Consider the following 27914-nt stretch of genomic DNA (forward strand, 5'->3'; position numbering starts at 1 on the left):
AAGTTTTGAAAGTTTACGTCGCGCTCCATTTGGAAAAGGGAGAGGAGGAGAAGGTTTGATCTAAGAAAAGGTAGAAACGTCTTTACAAATGGATAAGTTCCAACGTGAAGAATATCGAGCAGCGGCGGGGAATTCAATTTAATAGTTGAAGTTTACTTCGACAAGATTATTATTTCGACAATTTATTGTCGAAAACGGTAATAAATAATGGGGAATAATCGTAGTGGCCGAGGTTATACGAGAAAAGCGGATCAATTGTAACGGTTACGAATAAATGTTTCTCAATTCTTAATTTTAATAAATAATTACTCGAAGTAAACTTTATTCGAAATTTTTAACTAGTTACTTTCCAAAGTTGGGTTAATTCCCTGATATCGAGGATAGTTTTGAAAATTTCTTTTTTTAACAGATCTCGAAGTAAACTCTCGAATTATAATCCAGAGAGTTTCCATAGTTTCGTCCATGTCGTTTGGAATCGAGTGTACCCGCTCGATTAATTACAAGAATTTTCATTTCTTCCTGACGAATAATAAATCGATTCTTTCAGTGGCTCGGTTCTTTCTTTCGCAACTCCTGATCCAAAGGAACGAATAAGAAAAGATATATATATATAACTGGCTCGAAAGAAGAAGAAAACGTATGAAAGTGGAGTGATAATGGGCGGCGTCTGGCCAGTGGAAACGGGCGAAAGCAATATCGGCCCTTCATCCTATCTGCAATAAAATCTCGAAGGAGCCGATATTGCGGGCCGATAGCGTGTCATATCCATTTTCAAAATACGAGGCTGGATGCAAGAAACGTTATTACCTCCACGCCCGTTTATTTCGTTGTTGGTGAAATTGATTACTGAGATAACTTTCCACGCGACTGAATCACTTATGTGTTATCGAATTCCGAAAGAGTTTTCCCACGCTTTTCCGGCGAGGGAACGCAGGAAACGCGACGTTACGCGATATTACCCTCGAACCACGCTCCTCTCCTCTATCGATATTCGCGCGATCATCGCGATAATTTAACGACCGTGCAATAAAAATAGGATCGATGCGTCGCTTCCTCGTCGAAAAATTCGATCGAGGCGTGCATCGATATGAAATTCGATAGTTTCGAATACTTAATTTCTATTCGAATTTCCACCGTTTCTTTCTTTCTTTCTTTCTTTTTTCTCGCGAATTTAACGAGGCCAAACATCGCCAGATGCTTTACACCGCATTTTCTCGTGTTTCGTGCGCATTTTGGATAGACGTTAAATCGATGAAATGGACATGGCTCGTGTACCTTTTGCGACATTCTCGAAGAGAGGAAATATTTTTAGCCTGAGAAAGATTGGTAACGTTTTAAAAACAAGCGACGTGTCTCGATTCGAGGGGGCGTTGATTATCGGTCATCGTCTTGGCTTCGATTCGAGAGAAATAGAGACGGGGCTACACGATAACGAAACCCGCTTTATCTCGAGAGAAGAGAGAGAGAGAAAATGAAGACCATTAGGGGAATTGAGTTTAACCTGGGAAAATAATGTGACGCGGCAAGAAGGTAACTTGTACCAACGAGTTGAATGAAAAAAAAAAAAAAATCGTAGATCAAGGAATTCCACGTTAACAGGCTTAATGGCTTTTTAATGTCGGCTTGGAATTTCTGGGCGATGGTAGGATGGCCCATTACTTTCGCAATGGCCGTGGAACACCGCTAAGAATTTTTATTCCGCCACTGGGCGTCGATGGATTCTTTCGGTTTTCAGAGTCGAAGTCGCGCTAAGTAATCACGTAGATAAAATGTCTCCTCGAAAGAAATAAGCGATAGAACTTTCGTAATTCACGGCACGCGTGGGGTTTAAGGTGTGTGTGAAAGGAAAATTGGAAATACGAAAAAACGACGACGATTTTTATTATAAAAAAAAAATTTTGTCTCGAACAAAAATTTAATTTAGTTAATCCTTAGGTTAATTCCTGACGTGGAGATAATCGTTGAAAAATTATAAAGAAAAAAAAGAAGGAAATAAATTTTTGTTTATTTAACTTTGAGCTTGGAACAATAAATAGCAACGCACACGGAAAATATGATAAACTTTAATTAAACGCACAGTTTAGTGATCATCGTTTGAGAATGGATCGACACAGAGATTTTAAAAATAATAACAACTTCCACTTTTACCCACGTGTCAAGTTTCGACCAGGCAACCCTGTATTAAATCGTTCATTGCTGTTATTTTCTCTTCCACCGTGACAAGTAAAACTTTATTTCCCAAGCTTTCGATATCCCCGATCTCTTTGCCAGATACATGCTGTTACAATCGTTAATAATAACATTTCCATCGGTTGCGATGAAATTTTTCACAAAAAAAGAAAAAAGGAAGCAAAATTTTTCGAAGCACACGTACGCTCACTCGATTACTGTAACAACACCATTGATCTTCGCCAGTTGCTAACTTTATCACGAAAAGAGAAATTCCGGATCGAAACCGCAACGAAGAGGAAAGCAATTATCTAGCGATCAGGAAGCCAAGACTTACCTTCGTTCGACTTTCCCTCTGATCGATCACCTCTCGCGCCACGACAATGTCTGATAATTTCACGGGAGACCCTCGTGAGATTCACCCTCGTGTTGTTTACCTGTAGGCGTCGAGATAAAGTTTCATCCATCTCAAACGTATCTCCTTTGACGGTCGAGAAATGCCGCGAATCGAACAGCGCCATCATGAATTGATCACGCTTTGCAAATAATTCTCGATGCTTTCACGGAGATAATACCAAGATTTTCCATCGTCGGCTCGACTCGTTTCCACAATTTCTATCCAGAATCTTCCCCTCTAGATCCATCCACATCTCTTCCCTCTCCAATTTCTCGAAACTCGCCCACCCTTCGAAACTCGCGCAGAGATCGCCCGGCTTACCTTTCCCGATTATATCAATTCGAAATCAATTTTAGGCCTCGGCGTTTTAGGTGGCGCGCGACCCTCCGCCGCCGCGTGTCATTGAATTACGACGGGTGAATCGCTTCGAGTACTGCATCCGCTCGATACGAGAATTAATAGGGACGCCGTTACCCATTTAAGCGGCCGACATGATACCCAACGTGGCCGACACATACACGGAGAATATAGTCGTCCGCTTCCGCCTTCTATCACACCAACCTCGCACGGCTATTTATGGATCGCGGCTGTGTATTTCAGGGGTGGAATTTTTGAGAGGATTGCTCTTGAGGATTTTTTTCTTTTCTCTTTGTTACACAGTGGTGAACGATAAATGAGAAATATACTGATTTAGCTGAATGGATATATCTTTTGGTTATACACATGAGTGCACGTGTACAGAACAGCAACTGAACAATTGAAGATCGCGTATCGAAGATAAACAAAAGGATGCCAATTACAGAATAGTAGCATTGCTAGTAATAAAATTATAGATAAGATTTCAGTGAACTTTATACCCTATAACACACTCTTTCCTCTTTCTTTTTGCGAGGATACGGTGAATCACTACTTTTTATCGTATGGATAAACTTTCAACGCGGCGTTTCTTCTTTCAGGGTTTGGGGCTGGTTTCATTTGGGAATAGAACCTACGCGGAGAATACTCGAGAGAGTACGTTTTTTCTTCAACAGCGCGAAGCGCGTCGAGAGCGAAAGTTTTCGTATTCTCCGTTTGTTAATTGGCAAAAAGTTGGCAAGAGCACCATCTCGCGAGAGGGTGTGAATTGAGAGCGATTATTCGTCGAGAGCAACTGCTGTTAGCAACGCGTAGCGTCTGTTGCTAACATTGCCCCTTTGAGATATTCGAACGGTGAACTCTATGAAAAATGCAATTCGTTCGTTCGTTCGTTCGTTCGTCGAATTGCTTGGATTGAATTCTGGACGCGTTTTAAATGTGATACATTAAATATCGGGGTGAATTCGTGATTTAATCAAGTCGAAAATTGTCAATGGAATATAGTGGCTATACGAGGGGAGGGAATATTTTTTGTGAAATATGGGGAATGCGAAAAAAGCGATCGTTCGATTTAAAAATATCAACCGGGTGTAAAAGGAAGGAAGTGAATATTCCGGCGGATAGAAAAAGAAAAAAAGAGAGAGAGAGAGAGAGAAAGAAAAAACTGGAATAGTCGGTACAAATGAAGCTGACAACAAGTTAATATTCACCGGTTTAATATGAATGTCCAAACGAACAGTTTGCATACGTAATCTGTGAATCTGTTCATCGGGCATAACGATCAAAACATGTCGAAATATAAAAAACACGTCTGTTGACTTGCCTGTGAAACTATGTTTGCCGATCTTTGAATATATATGTGTATATACCACGTCGTGGTATTTTTATTTAAAAAATAAAATCAAAGATACATTTTTATAATTTTTTTTTATAATTTACTAAAAAAAAAAAAGAAAACGTATAAAAAAAAATCATCAAAGTTCTCCTGTAACGATCATGTTGATGAATCGACTTGTTGCAAATTATATAAATTTTATTTCGCGTAATAATAATAATAATAATTTATTTCTAGATCTCAATTTATTATATATAAAAAATAAACGTTCTCCCTTTTCTTTCTCTGTTTCTCAACATCGTTAAATTTCAACAGCAACGTTCGCTCCTGTTTTTCTCTGAAACTTTCACGGCTTCATTTTCCAAACGACCATCAAACAACGATATTCGCAGCTTTCTCTCTCTTTCTCTCTCTCTTTCTCCCGATGGATCTAGAGGGAGGGTCGTTGGCGAGCATACGAAATAGAGTGGTTCGTTAAAATTTGAGAATTTTCGACTGGCTTTCGGATTTAATATACATATAAGAGGAGATAACATTTCTCGTCATTTTTCGCGAAAGAACTGCGAGAAAAGGGAATCCTGTTGCCGATCATATACTCGGTTGGAAATAAATTTTCTACGAAGAGGAGAGAAACAGAGGAATAAGATACGAAAGTTTTAATTATTACCGATCTTTAGATATATTTATGTCGATATAATTGTAAATAAAGGTGATATAAATTTCATTCCAAGTTGGTACAATACGAGACTATTGGGAATATGTATTTTATAGGAAAATTAATAACCGTATTGTCTCTTAAACAACTCTTGATATCGATGCTCGACAATTTCGAGTGTGTTACCGGGGGTGTCCTTGACGTCCTCTGCAACCAATCAAGCGTAGTGCATACACGATCTGTATTATACACGAGGATCGAGTATATTATACGGAGTAGATCGAAACAGGAGTACCACGAAGAGCAACTTTCTCTGGAGCTAATTTATTTTCATTCTGCTTCTTAATTTCGTTTCATCGTTTATCGACTTATATCGAGAAACCAATATTTACCCTGCAAATAGAAACAATACGAAGAATAACAATATCGAAAACAACGTTGTATCTCTGAAGATAAATACAAGATAAATACATCTTCCCTTAGATGCTACGAGAATTAACAAAATCCTGGAAATACGTATAAAACAATCGCCAACTTACCTCCACACACCGATACAAATAACGAAATACCTCTGCCTATTGTAAATACCTACTATTGTGTTCTAGATTTCAACCTAACTATATCGTGCGTATCATTATAATGCAAATTATCCCCTTCCCTATAATTTCGAATGCAGTGTAATACGTGTTTAAACAGGAAATGAAATTTCAACGTATATCGAAGTTACGATTAAAGAAACTCTTCTTCGCTATTCTCCTCCCGACATCTCTCTTTAAGCTCACTGAAACAACCGTAAGGTGCACTTTCGCATTACGCTTTCTAATTATAATCCCTCATACCCTAGCCACAAATCACTTGATCGTGCGAAGAGGGAGATTAGATCGGCCGGAAGGGTCGTTTTCTCCTCAAAATCAAAAAGCAAGCATACTTTCGAATTATTCATCGTCCAATTGGTAAAGTGAACAAACCATCCACCAATTATAATCCTTCACAAGTTCGAGCGACAACTGAATTGATTAATCGCAAGGACAAATTTTCCGTCTGAATCGCGCATTAAGACGATCAAGCAGTTAGGTTAGGCGATTATTTATTCGACGATTAATTGTCCGACACGCAGCGTGAAAAGTGACGCGCGTCTATTTAGAAAGCGCGTCGACGTGGATCCCCCTCTTGGCGAGGGAGACGCGTTACCGAGCAACACGCAACGGAGTTACGGCTCATTTAACCCCGTGGAAAGGGCTTCGAATGCGAAGGTATACGGCTGGAAGATATAAAACGCACCTCTTCCGCGGCAAGCATAATCTTTCGTCGCTCCTGTTGTGCTTTGTCTTCCCGGGTTTATTATTAATAACCCGTGCTATAAGCTGTGGGCTATCGAGAAGTGTCGTGCGCTCGAATCGTATAAGATAAAAATTGCAGCCTAACGATCGAAATAAACGTTGGGAAATTTGGAAATGATGGAAAAAACGAGGGGGAAAAAAAAAATTTGAGGAAATAAGAATTACGATTGTTATCATCATGGTTGTTTAATTAGTTCACGGCCAATTTCTAAAATTCCTCGGTAAAGTCGTTACGTCTTTATCGGGGCTGGTTAAGTGGGTTAAGCGTGTAATTATTCATCAAAGAAAATTAGGGAATGCGATAATAATCTGTATTTGCCGGTTTAAAAGGGGGCTTTGTTCGTACGAGTGAAACGCGTTTAGAAGGAATTTTGCATACTTTGTTTCATAAGTAATAAGGGTAACGGAACAATGTGGATCGGATAACAAGTGTGGTGTGGTTACAGAGCAGCTGGTTGCAGTTGGTGCGCACGTCTCTCTTAAATTACTTCGTCCTAAATAGTTTATTGGCATTTTGGCCGGGGCTCAACTTCGCGCAAAGATTACAACGATGTTTATACTCGATGTGCGCAGGCCACGCCGCGGGGATTTGCGATTGTGTCCCGCAATTAACGACGTGTCGTCTACTCGTGATCTATTTGTTTCGAACGCGCTCCACTAAAAACGAACCGCCTTTGAAATGATCGAGAAACGCGACTTCGATTCAATTTAGAAAAAATTGGAATTCTTCGTGTGAGAAAGTAAATTTAACGTGTGATTTCTGATAATAATATATATATATATGTATATAAAGTCTGAGCTGTTACTTTTTTTCAAATTGTAAAATGAATAATGAATAAAATGAAACTTTTTCTTTACGATTCTTTTGTTCGTCTCCGCGTTACTTTTAAACCAGCGATGCTCGTTCGTAAAATTAATTAAAAGAGTAGTAAAAGCGTAAAGACTTACTATAAAGATTTATCCTACTCGTTTAACACTGTACACTTCGTATTCTTTTACAACTTTGATTTTTTTTTTTTTTTTTTACGATTTTTTGAAACCGATCTAAAATTTCTATTTTAATAGAGGTGACGGTGTGTGGGATAATAGCGTTTGAAAAAATGTTTTTGATCAGAATTAACGATAAACATTGTGGAACGTTTGTTAAGTTCTTCTTTGCTTGGAGATATATGTTTCCTTTGAAACATACGACGTATACGTTGTACGTTATAATTGGATAAAACTCGTTTGCGCAAATGATATAAAACAATACGGTTCCGATCGTTCGATTGTTAGAGGAATACGTAACAAATCGATGCATCAAAACGATGTTCAAAGTTACGATTATTTCAAAAAATTTAAATGGAACACGAATTTCGAGCTCGAGGTATATTTATGTATAAAACCTGTGTGTATCCAGACAATAATTTTTCTCTGTTTTCTTTTTTATCATTCATACAAATTTCCTCGTTTAATTGATATGGATGAAAGAATAACTCTGATAAAGAATAATTAATCGTTAACGGGCTGAATTTCTACGTTCAACATCGTACGTACATGTTTGTACGTGTAAATACCACATCTCCACGATTTTTTCTGTCGAAAAACAAGAAAAAAAATAATCCAAAGCGCTGAGAAAGTATTGCAAAAAACACCGAAATACGAAAAAAGGAAAAAAGAAGAAGAAGAATAACGCTTTTTGTGAAAGTTAGTAAATCGTGACTATTTGATAGAGCAAGAATGCGCCATTATATATTTCAGTGATGTAACAATGTCATAAAATATCGATAGTCTGGTCGTGTTTCTGCTCTGCTTATACGTAAAATATAGCAGTCCGATCAATATGATGTCCGGGCTACGAGATACGCAACTTAATGCCATTTTCTAAATCCCTTTCCCCCCCAAGAATTTATCGTTGTCGTGGAACGCGATCGATACAAAGAGATTGAAAATCCGGCCGGTTAATTTCCTCGTGCACGCGCCAGTGTGAATATTAAATTTTCATCCTGGCTAAGCTTCTTCGAATCATTGTGAGCAAACGCGAGAAAAAAGAGAGAAAGAGAGAGGAAAAATAGGGAGCCATTGGTGAAAGCAATCGAAATAATTTAACCGAAACGAGGAATGGCCCCTTCCCTGCGTATACACCGCAGGTGAATAATAACACAGGTAGAGGAAATTCAACGCTGTGAAATCCGCCGGTTTAACAGAGAATGGAGACAGCGTGTACGCATAGCCGGAGGTGATAGGCGCGTTTCGACCCGCGCCCGTCCGATCCCGTACTCGAGGCACGGCTGCTCCAAATAAATCACAGAACAGGCTTTGGTATGGATACGCACGGAAGGAGATCTACCGCGGCCACGGATGTGATTTCGAAAATAAAAAGACGGATGGCGAAGCGGAAGCATGAGAAGACGGAAACGAGGAATATCGTTAGTTTGAAAAAAAAATAGCGGTATTCCTTTTTTTTCTTTTTCTTTCTTTCTTTCTTTCTTTTTCTTTTTTGATATTGTTCAGAGATTTTGTTCGATGCGTATCGTACGTTCAGAAGCGGGAACAATTTTATTTTTCTCATTTCCAATAGTTGTTTTTTGAGAATCCGTGGAGGAAGGGCAGAATTGTTGATGGAACGGTATATGCATATTCTCGAGGATAGTAGAGCAAGTGATGAGGCACGAGTAAATCATGGTTAATCGAGTAATGTAATCACGGTGAGAGGAGTAGCATAGGTCAATCAGGATCAGACGAACATGTACGCACGCGAGAAGCGGTTAAGTAGTATAAACGCGTTATAGTCGGACAAGTAGAAAAGCTAAAAGTTACTCGCATGATTTATTGCCGAAAACATGGAATAACCGCACAATTATCATAGAATAAATGTTATACGAGCATTTTAAATAATGTTTAACAAGTTTAAAAATAACTCGAAATTTTGATTAATTTTTTTTTTTTTTTTTTGAAATAATATCCAACTCTGACCAGATAACTAAATCAAGGCGAATAAATCAATTATATATCGAATAATCGTGTCTTTTTTCGTTCGCCAGATTATTTTTCTTAAAGATTTACAATTTGAATCGATCTCTTTGACGCCACTTGTGCCATTTACCCGCCTGTTTATTCGCACGAACGGAGAGCTAAACGATGAATCGATCGGATCGATAATTCGCGGATCCCACAGAACGAGGAAAGCTAATCCGAATTGGCACGATTGGTGGTGAGTTTTAATCTTCACAGTTGGTTCATTCATTTTTCAGGTAAACGGGTCGTGGAGCTTGCCCGGCTTTGTCTGTGACTTTTACATCGCAATGGACGTCACGTGCAGCACCAGTTCCATCTTCAATCTCGTAGCAATCTCGATAGACAGGTGAGCGTCCCATTTTCAAAAAAAAGGAGAGGGAAGAGAGGCGATCCCTGATTCTTTCCTCGAAATCCATTCACAACGTTTCGTCGATCGGACCTTGCCCATAAAACCTTGCTTTATCCGTGCAACTGGAGGAAACCGAAAGAGACATCGCGGGATTCGTGACGGTTGGTGGACGAAACGAAAGGGCGAGTCGATTTACGAGTCGTTCTCTCTCGACGTGATAGAAAAAGATGGACAGAGGAGGAGATGTAATAAACGTAATTCGAAGCCCTTCCACGGAATAAAATACAACGGTCGCCCGTATTGCATTTGTTTTGCACGATTGCGGCAAAATTACGTAGCTGGGATTGTCGAGAAAGCAGCGAAAATCTTGAAAAAGGGTGGAGCTTGATTTAACCGGTTTACGTGACACGAATAATTCGGACGAGACTCGGAGAGAAAAGGACCCGAGTTTGTTCGTTCTGTGAAACGAGTTGAAAGGGACGTCTGCTATTTCTGTAAATCAAGTTTCGTCAAGGTTTCGAAATAACTGTCGTCCAGTCGAAAGAGAGGTCGATCAGTTTCTTTTTCTTTTTTTTTTTTTTTTTTCGTTATTCTTTCAAATTTACGAAACCTATCGTTTGTTTTCCCACGTGGAACGTGGCTGGAATAAAATCAATCAGACTGACTTACGAGCAATTCATAGAATTTATTCGATATCGAAGTTGTTTTCTTTTTCTTTTTTCCTTTCTCCTTCTTCTTTTTCTCGCCGTCCCTTTGGAACTTGTGTATCGAAAATCATATCTGATAAATTCCTATCGACACAGATTGAGACTAAGTTGGACATAGTCGTCGAAGAAGGCAAGACGCGCATTCATCCGCGAATGATACAGTCGAATGATTAATACCGAGTTTCTCGCATTTGCATGTTAAAATATTCGTGTCGCGATGCGGAAAAATGGGTGCACTTTATTAAAGATCCTGCCGCGATTCTTACTTAAAGTTGGAGAATCCAAATCCGTCCCTTGTCATCCGTCTTCCAGAAATCCTCAAGAACAAGCACCAGTAATTTAACTTAATTAATCATGATTTTCTTTCCGCTTTCTCGATTCGATGTGATTAATTTCGTCTCGTCGCAAGATGGCGTGAGCAATTAGGGGGGAAGGAGGGGGGGAGTTAGACAATCTTGATCGATCGGAATAAATCGGAATTTTCTTCTCTACCGTGAAATTAACTCGAGAACACGAAGAGAATACAATTTTACCAGGAATTGAAGTCAGAATCGAATACCAATTCTATATTTTCGATACAACTCGAACGAAACTTGATGATACAAAATGAACGAGGTGATACAAAATTTCTCCAATACCTCGATTCCCATTCGTTCACTTTAAAATTATTAAAAATATTATCGAATCGAATCGCGAAAAATATTATCGACGATCCTTCCAATCCTTGCTCTCTTTATTCCCCAAAATTTGAAATTTTCCAAAAAAGAAAAATACTTTTCGCTTTCTCTTCTCGAAGAGAAGAGGAATGAAAACAGAAAATTACCGTTGCGAAATTCGCGTCGTCGGTCAGGCTAGGAGATATAATAAATTGAACAAGCCATTCGCGGGAAGGGAGGAGGGGTGGGTTAGCAAGGTGTTAGCGGATCCATCGTCGATTTGCGGTAACGTAATGCCCATGAAGCGAGGGGTGGAGGGAGTGTGGGGGCAGCGTACGATACGCGGGATGAATTTGAATTGCAGATACATAGCAGTGACCCAGCCGATAAAATACGCCAAGCACAAGAACAATAGAAGAGTGTGGTTGACGATACTGTTGGTCTGGGCGATATCTGCCGCGATCGGCAGCCCGATTGTTCTCGGCTTGAATAACACCCCCGACCGGACACCGGACCAATGCCTCTTCTACAATACAGACTTTATCATATACTCGAGCCTATCCAGCTTCTACATACCTTGCATCATCATGGTGTTTCTCTACTACAACATATTCAAGGTAAGAATGTGTCCTTCGAATGCGGAGAGAGAGAGAGAGAGAGAGAGATTGTTTCCTTGGAACGGAATAGAGCAGCCAATTGTCAATTTTCTTCAAACAGACTTTCTTTTTATAATTTATAATATCAATTTTTCTGTAACGAAGGATATCGAGAAAAAGAGAAGAAACGAATCATCGAGTGGGTAAACGAATCGGAAAAATAAGTAAATACGAGGAACGATGGATGGAGAAATAAATGAATGTGATTTATGAAAGGAGGGGGGGGGGATATAAATGGAGATATCGATCGGATTATTTGCTCGATTAACCGTAACTTATAATTTCATCGTAGCAAGTAAAATTCGACCAAATTACGTAGATATAATTTTAACGCCATATGGAGCAAAGTGTTCCGCAGATATGCTGGCTTTTGCGATTACGTTGCGGTTAATCATAAATACGGTTGCTTCGCTATTCTACATTGGCCGGAATACATAAACAATTTTGTTTGCATGGTTGCTTTCATTCGTTATGATATTAATTTCCGATGACGCGAAATATCGCTATAATAATTACGTGGAACGGAGTTCAAATAGGGAGGGTGTTAACAATCGTTGCGTTTCGTTTGCGCGTACAGATTGAAAGGATATGAAATTATCCGGATATTATCTTTGTTTGTTAAGATGTATACGTTTATTAGGCCTGGTTCGGAACCTCGATTCGATTATCTGTTTGCTTTCATCGTTTCATCGTTATAATATTGTGCGAAGATATCTTCCTCGACAATAATAAATTCGTAATATCCTACCAATAATACTCGAAATGATATATCGTCTCGTCTCGTATAAAGAGAAATCTTCATTACAAAATTTAGAATTGAAATTTTTTTAAAAAAACCTTATATGCATTTTTTCTAAAAAAAAAAAAAAAAAAAGAAAGAAAGAAAAAAGAAAGAAAAAAATGTTTCGACAGATGTCGATATTTTTCAATACAGTGATGATAAAAGGTGTGTTACGGGTACGTCACGCGGAAAGATTTATTTCGTCACCGATTTTTCCCCATTTGTCTCGAAACGATCATCTCACAATTTGCCATTTCCAGGCGCTGCGAAACAGAGCGAGGAAAGCGAGGGCCAATAGGAAACCTAATTTGGGCGACATTAAACCGGGCAGCATAATAGAGAACATAGCGCACACTCGCAGGTGAGCCGATATTTTGTACACTTTGTTAAGATTCTTTAAGAATATACCAAGAATTTTCTAAGAATTTCATTGATGCCAAGGAAGAAAGTGGATTAGAAATTAGCTAGAAACGAAACGTAGCTATTCTATAATGCGAGATGAATTTTCACGACGTTCTATTGATGTAATGGTAGAAAAAGAAATAAAAAGTAATTAATTTTTTGAAATTTTTCGAATTCGAAGAGAATCGAGGAATCGAAGCTGATACTTCGTTGATATAATGCATATTTGTATTTATCACTTGCATGTGTCACTCTGTTGCATGTTGTATGGAGATAAGCATCGTGGTTGTTAGTAGCGTGATTCCGTAATATAATTCATACCTCCACTAACTCAAACAAACACTCCCTTATCAATCGAAAGATGCGTAATGAACACAAACGACCTTTGTCCAATTTTCAATCGAATTCCCAGATAAAGATCGCAAAGAATTTGCACGACGAGATATCATTATTATTATTATTATTATTAAAGAAAATTCATCGTGCAAGGATCTTAAAGATGATTAAAATAAATTATAAAAAAGTAAATTTATATATATGTCTTATATTTCTTCTTTCAAAGAGGGAAAAAATCGACAAAGGCCGTATTTCCAATTCGTTAAATGTCTCCTTCGTGGAAAGAAATTTTGCCCGTAAACGAGAATTTCCCGAGTTGAAAGGACTCGGGAAAGGGAAGGGAACATCGATCGAATATCTCTTTATTATGCTCGACGACGAAACGTCCATCGTCAACATCTCGATAGAGAGATGTACACAGTTCAGTTTCTCTGATGAGGCACCACGGCTCATCGCGATGAATCGATATTCAATCTCTCCACGCGATTTCTCGCGTCTCGGAGATCAAAGGGAGAGCAGGCTGTTTAAACATAGGATGAATATAAATTCACGGGGAAGGGGAGGAGGATGCGATCTGCTGGGGCGCGGACAAAGACGAACCGTCCTTCATTCCGAATGTGTCGCGTGCTCCGTCGACCGAGTCATTTTTTTCAATTTTCTCGCTCGCGCGCCCCTTGCATTCCAACGAGACGATTTCACAAAGAGATTGACGCCCCCCCTCTAAGAATACGCCGCTGGAAGAGGAGAGTGGAAGAGCGAGAAAGGAATACGGAAAAATAGGAAGAGGGAGGAGAGAGAACGTGAGAAGATATTCAAGCCTGGAGCATCTCTTCCCTATATATATATATAATATCTTCATTTCTACTTGTCTTGAATAGCCAACAACTTTTCTTCGATTTAATTGCCGGCTTTTGTCCCCTTCCCTCGAGCATCCGTTCATCTACGAGAAGAATGAACCGTGCAGAAGGAAGCCCCCGGATTGAAAGGCGCGTACTCTCCTGTTGTTTGTCGTGGTTTCAAGATGATTTAATACCACTGTTTTTTCTCTCCGGACGAGGAGAAGACGTCTCTCGGAAGAGCTCGAGATTCATCTTGACGGCGAAAGATGGCGACTCGACCTCTCCTCGCTTCCTCGACCTTTCACACCTTTCACGCTTCTTCACGAGGATATTATCATTATTATTATTGTGGATGCACGACGTCGATTGCTCGCGTCGACGAGATGTCGGCGATGAAAGGATTTTGAAGTGGATCGTTTCGTTTCGAATCGATCGGGAAGGAGATATTCGAGCGTTGTACGCGGCGAAGGGGTAGGGGTGCGTGCGTACGTTTGCGCGCGCGTGCGTGTACGTAGAAATGCAATTAGGGGTAATTTGTATAGTATTAACTGTGCCCTTTCGCTCGCCCTGATTATTATTTATAGGTCACTTCCTACGTTTACGTGTACCAGCATTATCGATAAATTGGACTTAGATGTTTATGGGGACGGTCACATTTCGGCTACACGCTCCTCTTTTCCCTTGGGTCCCGTGTATTTAACGTAATCTCGCCCAAAATTTCCGTCAAAACCGCAAACCTCTCCTCCTCCTCCCTTTATTCGCGTGGATTGCTGCATTGATTTGATATCATCTGTGTTGTTCCTTCGAACGATAGAATATGAATGTAAGAAGTGGGATTTTTTGAAACGCGATTTGAAACGCTTCGCTTTTCTTTCTGGGAAGATTGAATTAATCGAAAGTTGTAAACGTGCAATCGTTTTTAAAACGATTATCTCGAAATTTAGAACGAAAGAAGAATTTAATCGTCTCTCACATCGAATTCATTTTTATACGTAGAATCTTCCTGACCTGACCTGACCTGACCCGACTCGAGATAACTTGTATGACGCTGATACTGCAATCTACGCACATTCGATCGCATCGCTTTGTCTCTATTTTAAGATCTCTGTGCTAAAACGATCGACTCCACTGTATTTAAGATTAATTAGAGGATTAATTAGACGGGAACTTTTCGATTCTTTTAATGACGAAATTTCAGAATTAATTATTTTCGAGAGATCGGCAAGCGTCGCCAATCGGTCGCCAAAAGCGAAAGTAAATGACCGAGTAAGTGACGCGAAGTTTGAGGAACTATCGTTTAGATTGAACTCTGAATACTAAGTCATTTGCCGATTGCCAACCTGTAACGTAATCGGATCCCCGTTAATCCGATTATTCGGAATAGACCGGTTTCCAATGTCCACATTATTCACGCACAAAATTACTCAATCCTGCTCTTCGACCATGAACTTAATACCAATAATTAAAAATTCTCAATAATCAATTTTTAAAATTATAATCGAAGCGATCGAACAAAAATGTTTCTCGGTCGAAATCGATTATTATCTCTCGATGATTACATCAACTGTTCGAATCGATCGATCGAAACTGGACATTTCGTTTGAAATGTCAAAAGTTGGATTATTCGGAACAATAATACGATCACTCGTAAATGTTCAAATTACTCATGCGCGAATAATCTCGAAGGAAAAACCGATAAATCTAAAAATCCACCCTTTTATTATTATTACCACAAGATGATAAAAATGATAAAAATATCCTATTCAAAAATAAGTCTAAATTGCCCTTTTTCGATATAATTGCCCTCCATTCCATCGATAGAATGCGAGCCAATTGAAATATCAAATGTTCCAGGAACGCCTCTTTTCTATCTTTCTTTCTCTCTCTCTCTCTCCCCTCCCCCCCCCCCCCCCCTGCTTCTTCTCGGAGAAGAATTACTTTCATTTTAGCGAGGGCAGCCGAGGATCACTCTGAATCGCGAAGGATACATTCAACGAAGTAAAAGCCCAGGTTCTTTGTTCGTGGCAAAGTTCGGAACGAAAGTGGCGCGAGTGTAGGCGCAAGCGTACTGCCTCGCTTTGTGCATGATAGATTAACTTTTCCCCTTTTGCCGGATTAGCGCGCCGCCGAGGAAATACTAAAAGCATGCTAAGTGTAGAAGCTTTTTTTTAGAGGCTTTTGACTAAGATCACGTAGTGGGTATTCTGTGGCAAGGTTTGCCGAGACGGCGCTGGGGGCGGCGGCACTCGTGGCTCCCGGCATGGAAGAGCCGACCAACACCGCTTCCGGTAGCAACGAGGACGAGGACGAGACCCCCCTTGATCCTGTTGTGGTCATCTCGAACGATAAGAGCACCGAGTTCTTTTTGGCCACTGTCGTCGAGGAAGCAGCGTAAGAATTCAATCAAATTTTAGAGGCTTTAGACTCTGGATTTTCACGTAGACACGGAATCAGTCATCCGTAAAAAATTATATCTTTTTATATTTTATGTATATCGCAATAGTAGATCGTTCGAAGAAAAGAGCAATTTTATAAAAATAAAATTAGAAATCTATTCAAGAGACAGAGAAAATCGTGCCATTGTAAACGCTTTTCCATCCGTTCCGGTATCTCGATCGGTCACCGAGATGCGAAGATTTAAAGTTTCCCTGGTATTTAAGATGGCGGGAAGATTAGGAATGCGACCTATATTTCTTCTTGGAAATGTACACTGCTTTCAGGAATCGCGTCTGTCACTTATCTGCAGTTTGAGATAAGTCAGTGAGAAAAGTCAGTGCGAGTGAGAGACCCGAATAAACGATAAGATAGTAAACGATTAAAAATTAAGTTTTTCTTTACACGACGATATCTCGGGAACGGGAAGTTGTATCGAGACGAATAAAAAAACATTTTAAAGGAGAAGATTCCGTGCTTCTAACGATCGTTGATTCGTTAACAGAAAGTTATTGTCTTTCGAGTTATAGCGGTTTAAAGTTTTTCGAATTTTAATAGGATATAATCGGGTTTAAAATAAATAGTTGAACATCAGTTTTTCATTATACGACGATATCTCGGGAACGGGAAGTTGTATCGAGACGAATAAAAAAACATTTTAAAGGAGAAGATTCCGTGCTTCTAACGATCGTTGATTCGTTAACAGAAAGTTATTATCTTCCGAGTTATAACGGTTTAAAGTTTTCCTAATTTTAATAGAATTTAATCAAAGGAGATTAAGCTAAGTATAAATTTATTTTTGGAAAAATATCGCTTATAATGATTTTACTAATGACTTTCGCGCAATTATTTGCTTAAAATAAATTGAATCTTTGTTTAATTATATTCGGGTTTAATCATATCGATTAATCAAGCGGACTTGTAACTGCACACTCCTATATTTATGTCACTTATATAAAAGATGTGATATGAGAAAAATGTATTCGCATGAAAATCCAGCAGTCTATGTATCTCTTTATTCCTCTTTCTCTCTCTCTCTTTGTCTTAAGACGAACGTTTGCGTAATTCCTCCTATTTCTTTTCTTTCTTTTTCTCTCTCTCTCTCTCTCTCTTCTTTTTTATATAAATCCTTCGTACCTAATTTCCTCTTCCTCACCCGAGAATTTCTAATTAATGAATTTCGCCGCGTGATAAGTCCAAGCAAAAACGTATAACAAGGGTTAGAACGAAGTTAAAAATGTTCTTGGCAGAGGGTAAAAAGAACGGACCTATGTGGACTCGTTTTTCTGGCCGAATGAGGAGAGCGGAGGAGGCGTTGAAACTTTGCCGGGCAAATTAACGAGAGTGGGGAAAAAAAAAAAAAAAAAAAAAAAAAGGAAACGAAACAATAACGGGCAAGGACAAAGGGGTGGATGGAATCAATTAGCATTGAGAACGGGCGGCGTAACATTGGACGAGAAAAAAGGAGGGAGGGGGAAAGGAAATACTATTTTCCCGTTCATCAGGAGGAAATGAATTTTCGGTTAAGAGTTTGGAAGGAGCGGGCTTGAGTCGATCTAAAGTTCCATCTTAATTGGTTAGATCCGCGAATTAAGATAGCATCGGTTCTTATTTGCCGGTGTTTTATGCCGAAACGCCGTCTTCCTTTCAAAATTCCCCGGGTCACCGACTAATTGCCCCTTTATCTTCCATTGAACGAGATAGGGAGATCTCGGGAGGGAGGGCGTTAAACTTACGAAACGAGAGATGGAAAATTGGAATCGTATATATCTCCCTGCGTAAAATTGGACGAAAGGAAGGGTTGAATCTTTTTTTTCTTTTTATATATATATATATATATCGGCCACGGAGTCGATAATTCATTGGCGTAAAGAATTACTGCGCCGACACATTCGATAAAAATAGGAAGAAAACACCGATAAACTCGGTCCACTGTGAAATCGATTCGTTTGTTTGTGGAACGTCCACTGGTCCAGCAAGTTGGAGTAGTAACCAGTATTGATTGAACGCGGAAGACACGTCGCCTCGATCGATAGCTTAACGATAACAAAACGTAAAAGTGAGGTAAAAAGGAAAAAGTTATATAGTTCATGTTCCGCGTGCACAATCGAATAGGTACAACGAATCGGAAGGAGGGATCGTAAACGATTCGATTTCTTTGGTTGGCTGCGTTAAACGACACAATATGGGTCTATTTTTGATTTTAATTCTTGTATTAATATTTCGATCTTACGTCAAAGTGTACGAATTAACAGTTAATCGGTGATACGTGTAATTTCCATTATAATCCATTTGTATCCAATAACGTAGACACTTTGAAGAATTGAAAAATTTGAAGGTATAGAAGTTTTAATCAATTCTCACTTTTGTGAGATTTCTTTCTCGATTATTCCACGATCTAAAATAATAGAATCTAAAATTCGATAAAATGTAATCAAATGTTCGAGTGCATTGCATTCCATTTATTGAATAAATTGACGCGAAAAGAGTCAATGGAAACCCGTGTAACGCGATGATAATACGTCGGCTAATCGTAGGATCGATACGGATAGCGCGTGGGAATGGTGGTGGTCCACGCAGCGAGATGTCTTTGAGACTAATCGCCGAGAGCGGTTCCATCGACGGTGCAAGCAAGTTTAATTACATGGACAGGTTTGTTGTTGGCCGTACACGGCCAATGGATAGGGCACGTTAATGCACGCGGTAGCTCATTGTTCGATAGGTTTCGAATGAAACGCCGCGTGTGCGTCGTTTCGTTGCGGGAAGTAATTTCTCGCGAATTCGTTACAGTTACACGACGAGACTCGCCTCGAAGCAGTGCACAACTCCGCTATGCTTTACACCAGTGGGGTTCTTACCCACTCGAGCGGTCAAACCAATATTAAATTTCGATTTCACTACAAGTTTCTGTTTCAATTTTCGTTATCCAATTTATACTCGGATCTCGATCGATCCGAATAGTAAGAGCTCTCTCTCTCTCTCGTACACAAAGCGAAAATACTAAATTCGAGTACACCAAACAATCTCCATTGCTAGTCACGATGCGAGTAATGGAGGCGAATTTGCTTGCGAGGCAAGTTTCATCGAGTAGAATCCATTCCTATTCCCCAGCGGAACAAAAATATAATAATATAAAATGTACCATTGTTCCCTCTATCCTTCCCTCGCTTCCCCTCGCTCTTTTCTAATCGAAGCAATGATGCAAACACATCAAAATTAATTAATTATCAATCGTGAATCCGTATCGACACATTGAATTTCTCGTGGACGACTTAATACAAATAACAAGAAGCTCTCCAGAGTGCATACGACACATTAGCGAGACGCGTGCGCTACTGATACTCGAATTGCAGTTGTCGTTTCAGCGCAGTGGCTCAAGCTCAACTGGGCGGAGCGCAGAGAAAGGATGCCGGATACGAGGGTGCGGCGAGCACCGCGGTGATTCACGAACCCGTGCTGGAAACGAATTCGAGCCCGAGCCCTAACCCACGGATCGCCTCGTCTGCCCCGTCGTCCTCGACCTCGTCCTCGCCGCCGGCCAAGGCCGCGAGCCAAGCCTCGCAAGCGTCGAGGAAGAACGGCGGCGAAACGAACAAGCAGGAGTTGAAGAGGCTCAAGAGCACCGTCTCCCTTCTCCCCCTGCCGCTTGGGCGCACGCCAAGCGTGATGTCCGCTTCGTCCACCTGCAAGAAGGACAAGAAAAATGCCGGCTCCGGATCGCGGTTCACCATATACAAGGCGAACAAGGCGAGCAAGAAGAAACGGGAGAAAAGCTCGGCGAAGAAGGAGCGAAAGGCTACGAAAACGCTGGCCATTGTTCTTGGTATGTTCCTCGACTCTTTCAACGAGTCGAGAATAGAAAGTTGAGATGATTTCGTATTTTCTTTTTTTTTTTTTTTCTAATTTTATGTGTTGATGTTGGCTTGTTTTTTAATTCCTTAATTCCATGGATTTTTTTCCTATACACGTTAATTTGCAAAAAGTTCCAAAGATCGGTAGACATATTATCAAAGGTATTATCAAACACTGGCCATTGTTCTTGGTATGTCCTCGAGTCTTTCAACGAGTCGAGAATAGAAAGTTGAGATGATTTCGTATTTTCTTTTTTTTTTTTTTTTCTAATTTTATGTGTTGGTGTTGGCTTGTTTTTTAATTCCTTAATTCCATAGATTTTTTTCCTATACACGTTAATTTGCAAAAAGTTCCAAAGATCGGTAGACATATTATCAAAGGTATTATCAAACGCTGGCCATTGTTCTTGGTATGTCCTCGATTCTTTCAACGAGTCGAGAATAGAAAGTTGAGATGATTTCGTATTTTCTTTTTTTTTTTTTCTAATTTTATGTGTTGGTGTTGGCTTGTTTCTTAATTCTGTAATAATTGACGAATCTATCAAGCTGTGACTTCTTTATGGATTTTCATGACTTTTTTCCCTATACACGTTAATTTGCAAAAAGTTGCAAAGATCGATGGACATATTATCAAAGATATTATCAAACTCCGTAAGGATGTCACGTTGGATTTCTTAGAAGAAATTTATTTCACGTTCACAGGTGTATTTCTGATCTGTTGGCTGCCGTTCTTCACGTGCAACATCATGGACGCGATTTGCACAAAGCTGACCGCCGACTGTCAACCGGGCGTCACCGCGTTCATAGTGACCTCTTGGCTAGGGTACATGAACAGCTTCGTAAATCCCGTGATTTACACTGTGTTCAATCCGGAATTTCGCAAAGCCTTTCATAAACTCGTCAGCTTCTAGGCGTGTCTCAATTTCGTTTTATCAGGTCACGTTTTATCTTGGAATGGAGGAACAACAACGAGACAATTGGACAATCGAACAGCTCAACATTTGTTCCGGCTGAAGGTATATATGTATATATATATATATATCTTTTCGTAGTCGTGCCCTTCGAGTCTTTTGTAGACTGGACAATATGAGAACGAGGTCATTTTCCCCTGATTGTAATAAGAAAAAGAAAATAAAATAAAAAGAAAAAAAATAGCGAAATTAAAAAAAGAAGAAAAAAAAAAAAGATTAAACGCGGTGGAACGAATCGATCGTAGCGAAAAAATAAGCGAGCCAGACCGAATCGAAGCTTTTTATGAAGAATAGAATTACATCGTCGTGCACTTTTTACTTGTCCCTTTATCGAAAGAGATCATCGTTAATATTCTCTCGCCAGCACTGTATCATCGTCCACTATTCCTCGCCGCGAGATCATTTCGTTCGATACCGGAGGCGATGTGCATCGATGTTAGAGCTGAATTACCAAATAAATATTTAAGCTAACGATAAGTATAAAGATATATCGGAGGATTAAAGAAAAAAAAAAAAAAAACGAGGAGGAAGAAACGAAGTCACGGTGTTTTAAATCGCGATGTGTTGTTAAGTGCGTCGAACGCGTCGAGAAATTTGCGTTTTCCTGCCATTTCGTGCGACTCTGGCTTCGTATAAATAACGCGAATATATAAAGAACACAAGAGTTTAAGAATAAAAGGAGCGATAAACATCAGGTTAAAGCGTAAAATCGATGGAAGGCGTGTTTGACGAGCAAATGATATATATATATATATATATAAAAAATTATGTATATATATATACATACCTTGTTGGATATTAAATATACCGTGGCAGTATTATCGTAGCTCGTAAGGTATAGAGAAATTTTTTGGCTGAAAAAGCGGAGGAAAGCACCAGTTCTACGGCATACTGTTACGCGTCTCTGTGCGCGTCGCAGTCTAATCCCACGTCTTTGTACTATGTACGATTTATCCGGTTGAAGCATCCGGATCCACCCCGTAATCGTTTCGTGATTCGTCGTTCCGTCGTTTCTCGTCCTTTCCTCGCAACGAGATCGAGGAACAAGTTTCTGAACCAAAGTGTTCAAGTCTCGTGCAATTTTGCCCGAATTTTATAAATCGGTCGAGGACACGGTTGCGCATACGATATCGGAAACGTGTTTTTCGAATTCTAGAAAATTGATTCGCGCGAAGGGGGGGAAAGGAATCGAGACTCTGTCGAACGTGTCCATGATCGCATCCATGATGACATTTCGAGGCTTCCTTCGAGCAGTTGCGCCCCCTCTCCGACCTAGTCTGACCTAAATCCCTTAAGAAATCATTTATTATCTATCTCTGTTATCCACTTAATATCGTAACGGTCGATAAACCAGTCCAACTCCTCTCTCAACATTTCCCTTAAATTTTTTTTCTTTTTTTTCTCAACTTTGAATAAATCATAATTTTCAAATATTCGTAATAATTTGACCACTCGCTGTATTCGTATATTTCGTAAATACTTATCCTGTATCTACCAAACTCGCACGAGCACTGCTCAAAGTGTCTTCGACACTTTCCAATAGTCTTTCGACTAAAAATTCACCCCTCGACGGAACGAGATTATTAGCTCGTTCTCTTCGATCTATCGATCATCGTCCTCCCCAACAATGCCATTCGTTCCAGCCTCTAATTAAGATTTATGTATTGTCTTTGGAACGTTGGACGAGACGAAAATCGATAGAGGGAAGGGAATCCGCCTTCCATCCCGCCTCCAAGAGGCCTGGAGGAGAGAGGGTTCCTCCTCCAAAGATAAACATCGTGTACGTAGTTGGTGACGCGTTCGACAGAATAGAAAATCGAGATATACGCGTCAGAAGCACCTGCACCGGCTCCGTTTCACGTCCCCATCTCCACCAACGTCTGCAAAGTTTCCGGCGTCCGAATTTTCAAACATATCAATACAAGCACGACAGGTAGCCGTATACACGCGCTGGTCGAACATATGCCGCACGAGATACGATCAGGAAGGAAGTGTTTATTCCGAATTATTAACCTGAATTATTTACTTTCGTTCGAACATCCGCGACTGTATGTTATACACCGTTGTATCACATTCGAAGAGATACAACGATACAAGTTACGCACACTCGAACACTCCGAGTCTATATTTTTGACCAGTTAAGCGTTTGTAAGTCGCTTCCCTATCAATTCTTGGAAATGGGATCTCGAGCTTCGAATGAAACTTGACACCAACTTGACGTTCCGATACGTACGCAAAATATACAAATATACGTCTCCTCTCCTTGTTTCGCTCGAGTCAGAAAGTTCTCGTTTGAAGCAGCAACATTGTAATTGTTTGGTAAGGAATAGCTTAACAATAGCTTAACATTTATTACGAATTCTTCTTTCCATTTATGTTGAAATTAAATCGAAGCTTAAGAAATGGGATGATTTCTTTTCGATTCGTATTTCGTGAATGCGCAAGACTTACGCGAAAATACACGGAAGACACGTGTGTGTCAACGCAAAATGAAACACGCTTGTTTCGCGCGTTTGACCCGCGATCCTGCAATAACTACAATCAAAGCTTTTTACTCTTATCAGTTTCTGTGAATGCGTTGTACAACTTTGAAACCTTCCAATGTATATTTGTACATAATTAGTAGTAATATTAACGAATCAATTGATCGAACTGTGCAATCGGTTGTAAGGCGACACGTGCGAATAGAAGATACGCGTGCGATCGCCTGCTAGCAAAGAGGCTAGGCAAGTGGATGGAAATCGTTTGTGGGATCGACATTACGCGCAAATTCTAATAAATTCTCTATTACGTGGATGAAAAATTGTCAAACTCTCGTTTTCCGAGAGGAATTTCAATTTAAAATTTCTCGCGATTCTCTGTTTGCGAAAACAGTGGAACGAAACATTAACAGAAGGAAATGGCAAAACATCTTTCGCCAAATACATTTCGATGCAAACTTGAACGTATCCAAAGTTACTTAAACCGCAACGCGAGTTAAAGAAGCGGAAGATTCCGTGCAAAGTTTCGAATATTCGAGATTCGCAACATTTCACAAGGAAACATAAAATCTCGCAAAGCTAGTTTCGAACAGAGAAAGATTATTCTCATCATTCGTTTTCAACGCGAGATTTCTTTAAGGCGTGCGATTCGCGATTCCGCTATTGTTCCAAAAACGATGACCATCCGCTCGAACATTCCTCGATAAGACCTAGAAGACACCGCAATTACTAAATACTAGGGACAAAGCTAGTACGTATCGTATGTAAGTGCTAGGCAAACCTTTAGGGAAACTTTTTTCTCGATGAATTGTGATAAAGCTAGGTTTTGTTACGTACCTTCGTATCGCCCATTTCAAACATTAAATTTAATAATAATTTATGATTGATGAACTCGCACGAATCGATCCATCCTTCTTTCTATCCTTTTCCAACCAGCCTTTTTCTCGTTTCTCGTCAAAATCGATCGACAAGAATGAAATTTCCATCGGGTGGGGCGAGGAATGCGATGGATTGAAAGGCGCATTTGCCGCGTTTCGATTTCCACGAATCTCTTAATTCACGCCCAACTGTTCAAACTGAAATTCTTAAAGCCCCGTCGGTTAAATCCATTCCGTTACAGCGAATCCTCGTCGTCAGGATCGGGCAACTTTCTGTCCTTTAATAATGGCGGCAACAAACTTTTCCTTCCATCGGCCAACATTTAAATTCGATTCGACAGATGGCGCTGCGGTGTCACTTTCGCGATACGAGTCCATTTGAAAGAGAGAGAGTAATAGTTCTATAGCGTTTCTCTCGAAAATTAGTTTTCGCCAGAAGTGGACAGTATTGAGAGTAAGATTCATTGTCGGTGATTGATTTTCAAAAAGAACAATTTTCGAAAAAAAATTTCACTCTCGAATATATATTTCGAGGGCGCAAACGCGTTTGAAAAACTGTAAAATTTTCTCGAAAATTAATCTTTCCACAGGTATTTTTCACATGTACGACGCGTATAACATACAAGCATTTATTCAATAATAATTTTAAAATAAAATTATTTGTCTACTAGCGAAAAATAATTCTAGACAATTTTCTAGCGTTTCACTTTCAAATGTATTCGTATCGTTACGCCCCATCGCAGAGAGATCATTTTTCAAAGAATAAGTCCGATAGATCAGTGGATTGCATTAATTGGCAAATTTCTTGTCCTTCGTCAAGGCGAAAGTTTCGAATCGGCGATCTCTCAATACCGCGGAATCATTTACCGATCTCCTTATTTTCTTACTTCCCTTCTTTCTTTTTTCTTCTTCCCTTTCTTCTTATTTTCTTTCGTTTTAAACGCGCGAGAAAATTCTCGAAACGACGACCAAAGCTTCTTTCTTTAAGCACCTTTACGCTCAACTATTGTATTCGAAACAAGAAGAAAAATTAGAAGGCAAAGCGTATTTACCACGGCTCAACAAACAGCCTAGCGGATTCTTTTAACGCAACGCACTTGATAAACGCATTATAAAAGTTTTCTTACAATCCTGCTCCCAAGATCGCTCCGTATTTTTCTAACCCTTCCTTCTTCTGTACATAAACGTGTATGTGCGCACGATACACGAGATATCTTTACTCCGACTTGCTTGGTCGAAGTGCCCTCCTACGTAACGTTTCTTTATTTTTCAGGAATATTCGTCGAGACATTTGTAGAAAAAAGAATCTTCTTAATTTTACCGATTCTCCAATTCTCTCTTTTAAAAGTTACTTTTAAAAATGTCAAGTTTAAAGCATAATAAAATCTTAAATTTTTTTTTTTTTTTTTTGATATTTCGAAATGCTGCGTGCGAGACACTTCAACTAAGGGAAGCAGTATTGTAACGAGAGTATATGAGGGTAGCGCTGTACATCTGTGTAAATATACGTATATCTATATACCGATATGGGAATATAACGAATGATTGTGAATTTCGCGGAAATTCTCGAGAAATCGAGGCCGAACGAGGCCTGCTCCTTGGAACGAGAACGAGATAGAAGAAGGCGCAAAATGGTATAAATAAGCGTGGAGTATATCTACTAATAAGTGTCCATGTTTGACGAGAGTGTGTCACTTCGGCATGAGAGGATTACGTTTTTTCCTATGAATTTCTTAATCATTATTACGAATGGTCTATACAGGGCATAGATTGTAAGAGATTGTGAAAAAAAAAAAAAAGGAAAAACTTTAATTTGACGATTAGTTGTAAGCGAAACGAATCAAATGAAGGAAGAAGAAGAAGAAGAAGAAGAAGAAATAATGAAATGAATTATCCAAACAAAAAAAAAACGCTGTATGTACCGATGGCAATACCATATACATATTCACACGCGAGTGAAAAACACATGGGACACATACACGAGAATCAATCAGAGAAATCGAAAACACACGGACACTTGTCAAAATTAATAAAATATAGCATAAATTAACTCTCTTGCCTCGTTTTTAATCTCATAATTTTCAGGATTCTTCGTCGAAAGGGTAAAGGATAAAGTTTCGAAAGGTAAGTCGTCGAGAGTCGCTCACACAGATCGAATACATTTGTTCGAAATTAATAAGATATGGTCTCGTTTCATCGAATTTTCATCGAAAAGAAAAAGTTCTTGGAATTTCGCCAAAGATAAATTTTCGCCGAGACGTTATATCGATTTTTTTTCTTTTTTTTTTTTTTTTTTTTTTTTTTGATCTTGAAACTCTAGGGAATACTTTTCTATCTGCAGATTTTTCGAGAACAATGGAAAGCGAAAAAGTCTGCGATGTATCCTCGTGGTATTTGTTCGAGTCAATGCAATTCGCGGTAACAATGGTCATAGAGAAGTGGAAGCGTTGTCGAAATTCAATCTGCAACGAAATCGTTTCGCGCTACGACGTTTGCGAATATCCGGGGAATAGAACCGGTTTGTTGTAAGGAGAAAGATATAGGGGCTGTAATCTGGGAATAATACGGTTGAAAAAACACGGATGGATGGAAAAAATATCGGTGGAAATAATATCGGTTATATCAATATCGAACGATGACAAAGTGAATGAGAACGAATGATAAATTGGAGGTTAGGAATCGTGGATTTGATCGTGTTATTTTTAATTGTACGATATTGATATTCTATTATACATAGTATGATAAATTAGTAGATAATTTAGATCATATTTTAAATAACGAACACTTATTTTTTTATTAAATTAAATTACAATACGATTACAATATGAACACTATGAAATATATATTTGAGTGTAACCTAGAAATTTTTACACTTTGGCAGTCTGCTAGAGTACTTTGTCACATTTTAATAAACACTTGTTTTCCAAACGATGGATTTTCTATTTTCGTTCGTCAAAGGTTGTTTTCAATTCATCCTACAACACACGCGATAAGAAAATTATTTTTACGTTATGCCTTTTACGTGGACGTTCGCTTCGATGAACGCATTCGAATACGTATTTAATCACATCCGGTCAAAAAAATATATTCATATACGTATCGACGTATCGTTTCGAAATTGATTAATCAATCCGGCGTATTCCGACGAAAACGACAAAAAGAGAAAAAAGAAGAAGAAAAAGAAAAAAAAGAAATTTTTACCCCGGCAAAAATTCAGCATCCGGGATCGAAGCACAGCTTGGTAAAATTTCAACGACGTATACAGTAGTTACCACGTGAACAACAAACTTCCATCGTGATTACGGGAACTCGTGTTACACGTGTATT

At 39.3% G+C, this 27914-nt stretch overlaps 1 protein-coding gene across 2 annotated transcripts in view; it reads left to right on the plus strand.

Moving 5' to 3' along the window:
• The window catches only part of Dop2R (dopamine D2-like receptor), a 126904-nt gene extending 100267 nt beyond the window's left edge, over window positions 1–26637 (plus strand). Inside the window, exons 2-8 of one of the 2 annotated variants that reach the window (XR_015290736.1) lie at window positions 9485–9594; window positions 11325–11577; window positions 12658–12758; window positions 16171–16365; window positions 19761–20230; window positions 20961–21274; window positions 25861–26637. Coding sequence is in view for 1 of the 2 variants with exons in the window: in XM_003690217.4 (XP_003690265.1) it covers window positions 9485–9594; window positions 11325–11577; window positions 12658–12758; window positions 16171–16365; window positions 19761–20230; window positions 20961–21169 (1338 nt within the window). In the remaining variant the exon portion in view is untranslated. Of the gene's footprint in view, window positions 1–9484; window positions 9595–11324; window positions 11578–12657; window positions 12759–16170; window positions 16366–19760; window positions 20231–20960 lie in introns of both variants that reach the window. The other variant, XM_003690217.4, reaches the window with a different exon arrangement.
• Window positions 26638–27914: the final 1277 nt, after the last annotated feature.

The sequence above is a fragment of the Apis florea genome, unplaced genomic scaffold, assembly GCF_048593485.1.
Source record: "Apis florea isolate Af1SG1 unplaced genomic scaffold, ASM4859348v1 contig_1615_pilon, whole genome shotgun sequence".
NCBI lineage: Eukaryota > Metazoa > Arthropoda > Insecta > Hymenoptera > Apidae > Apis > Apis florea.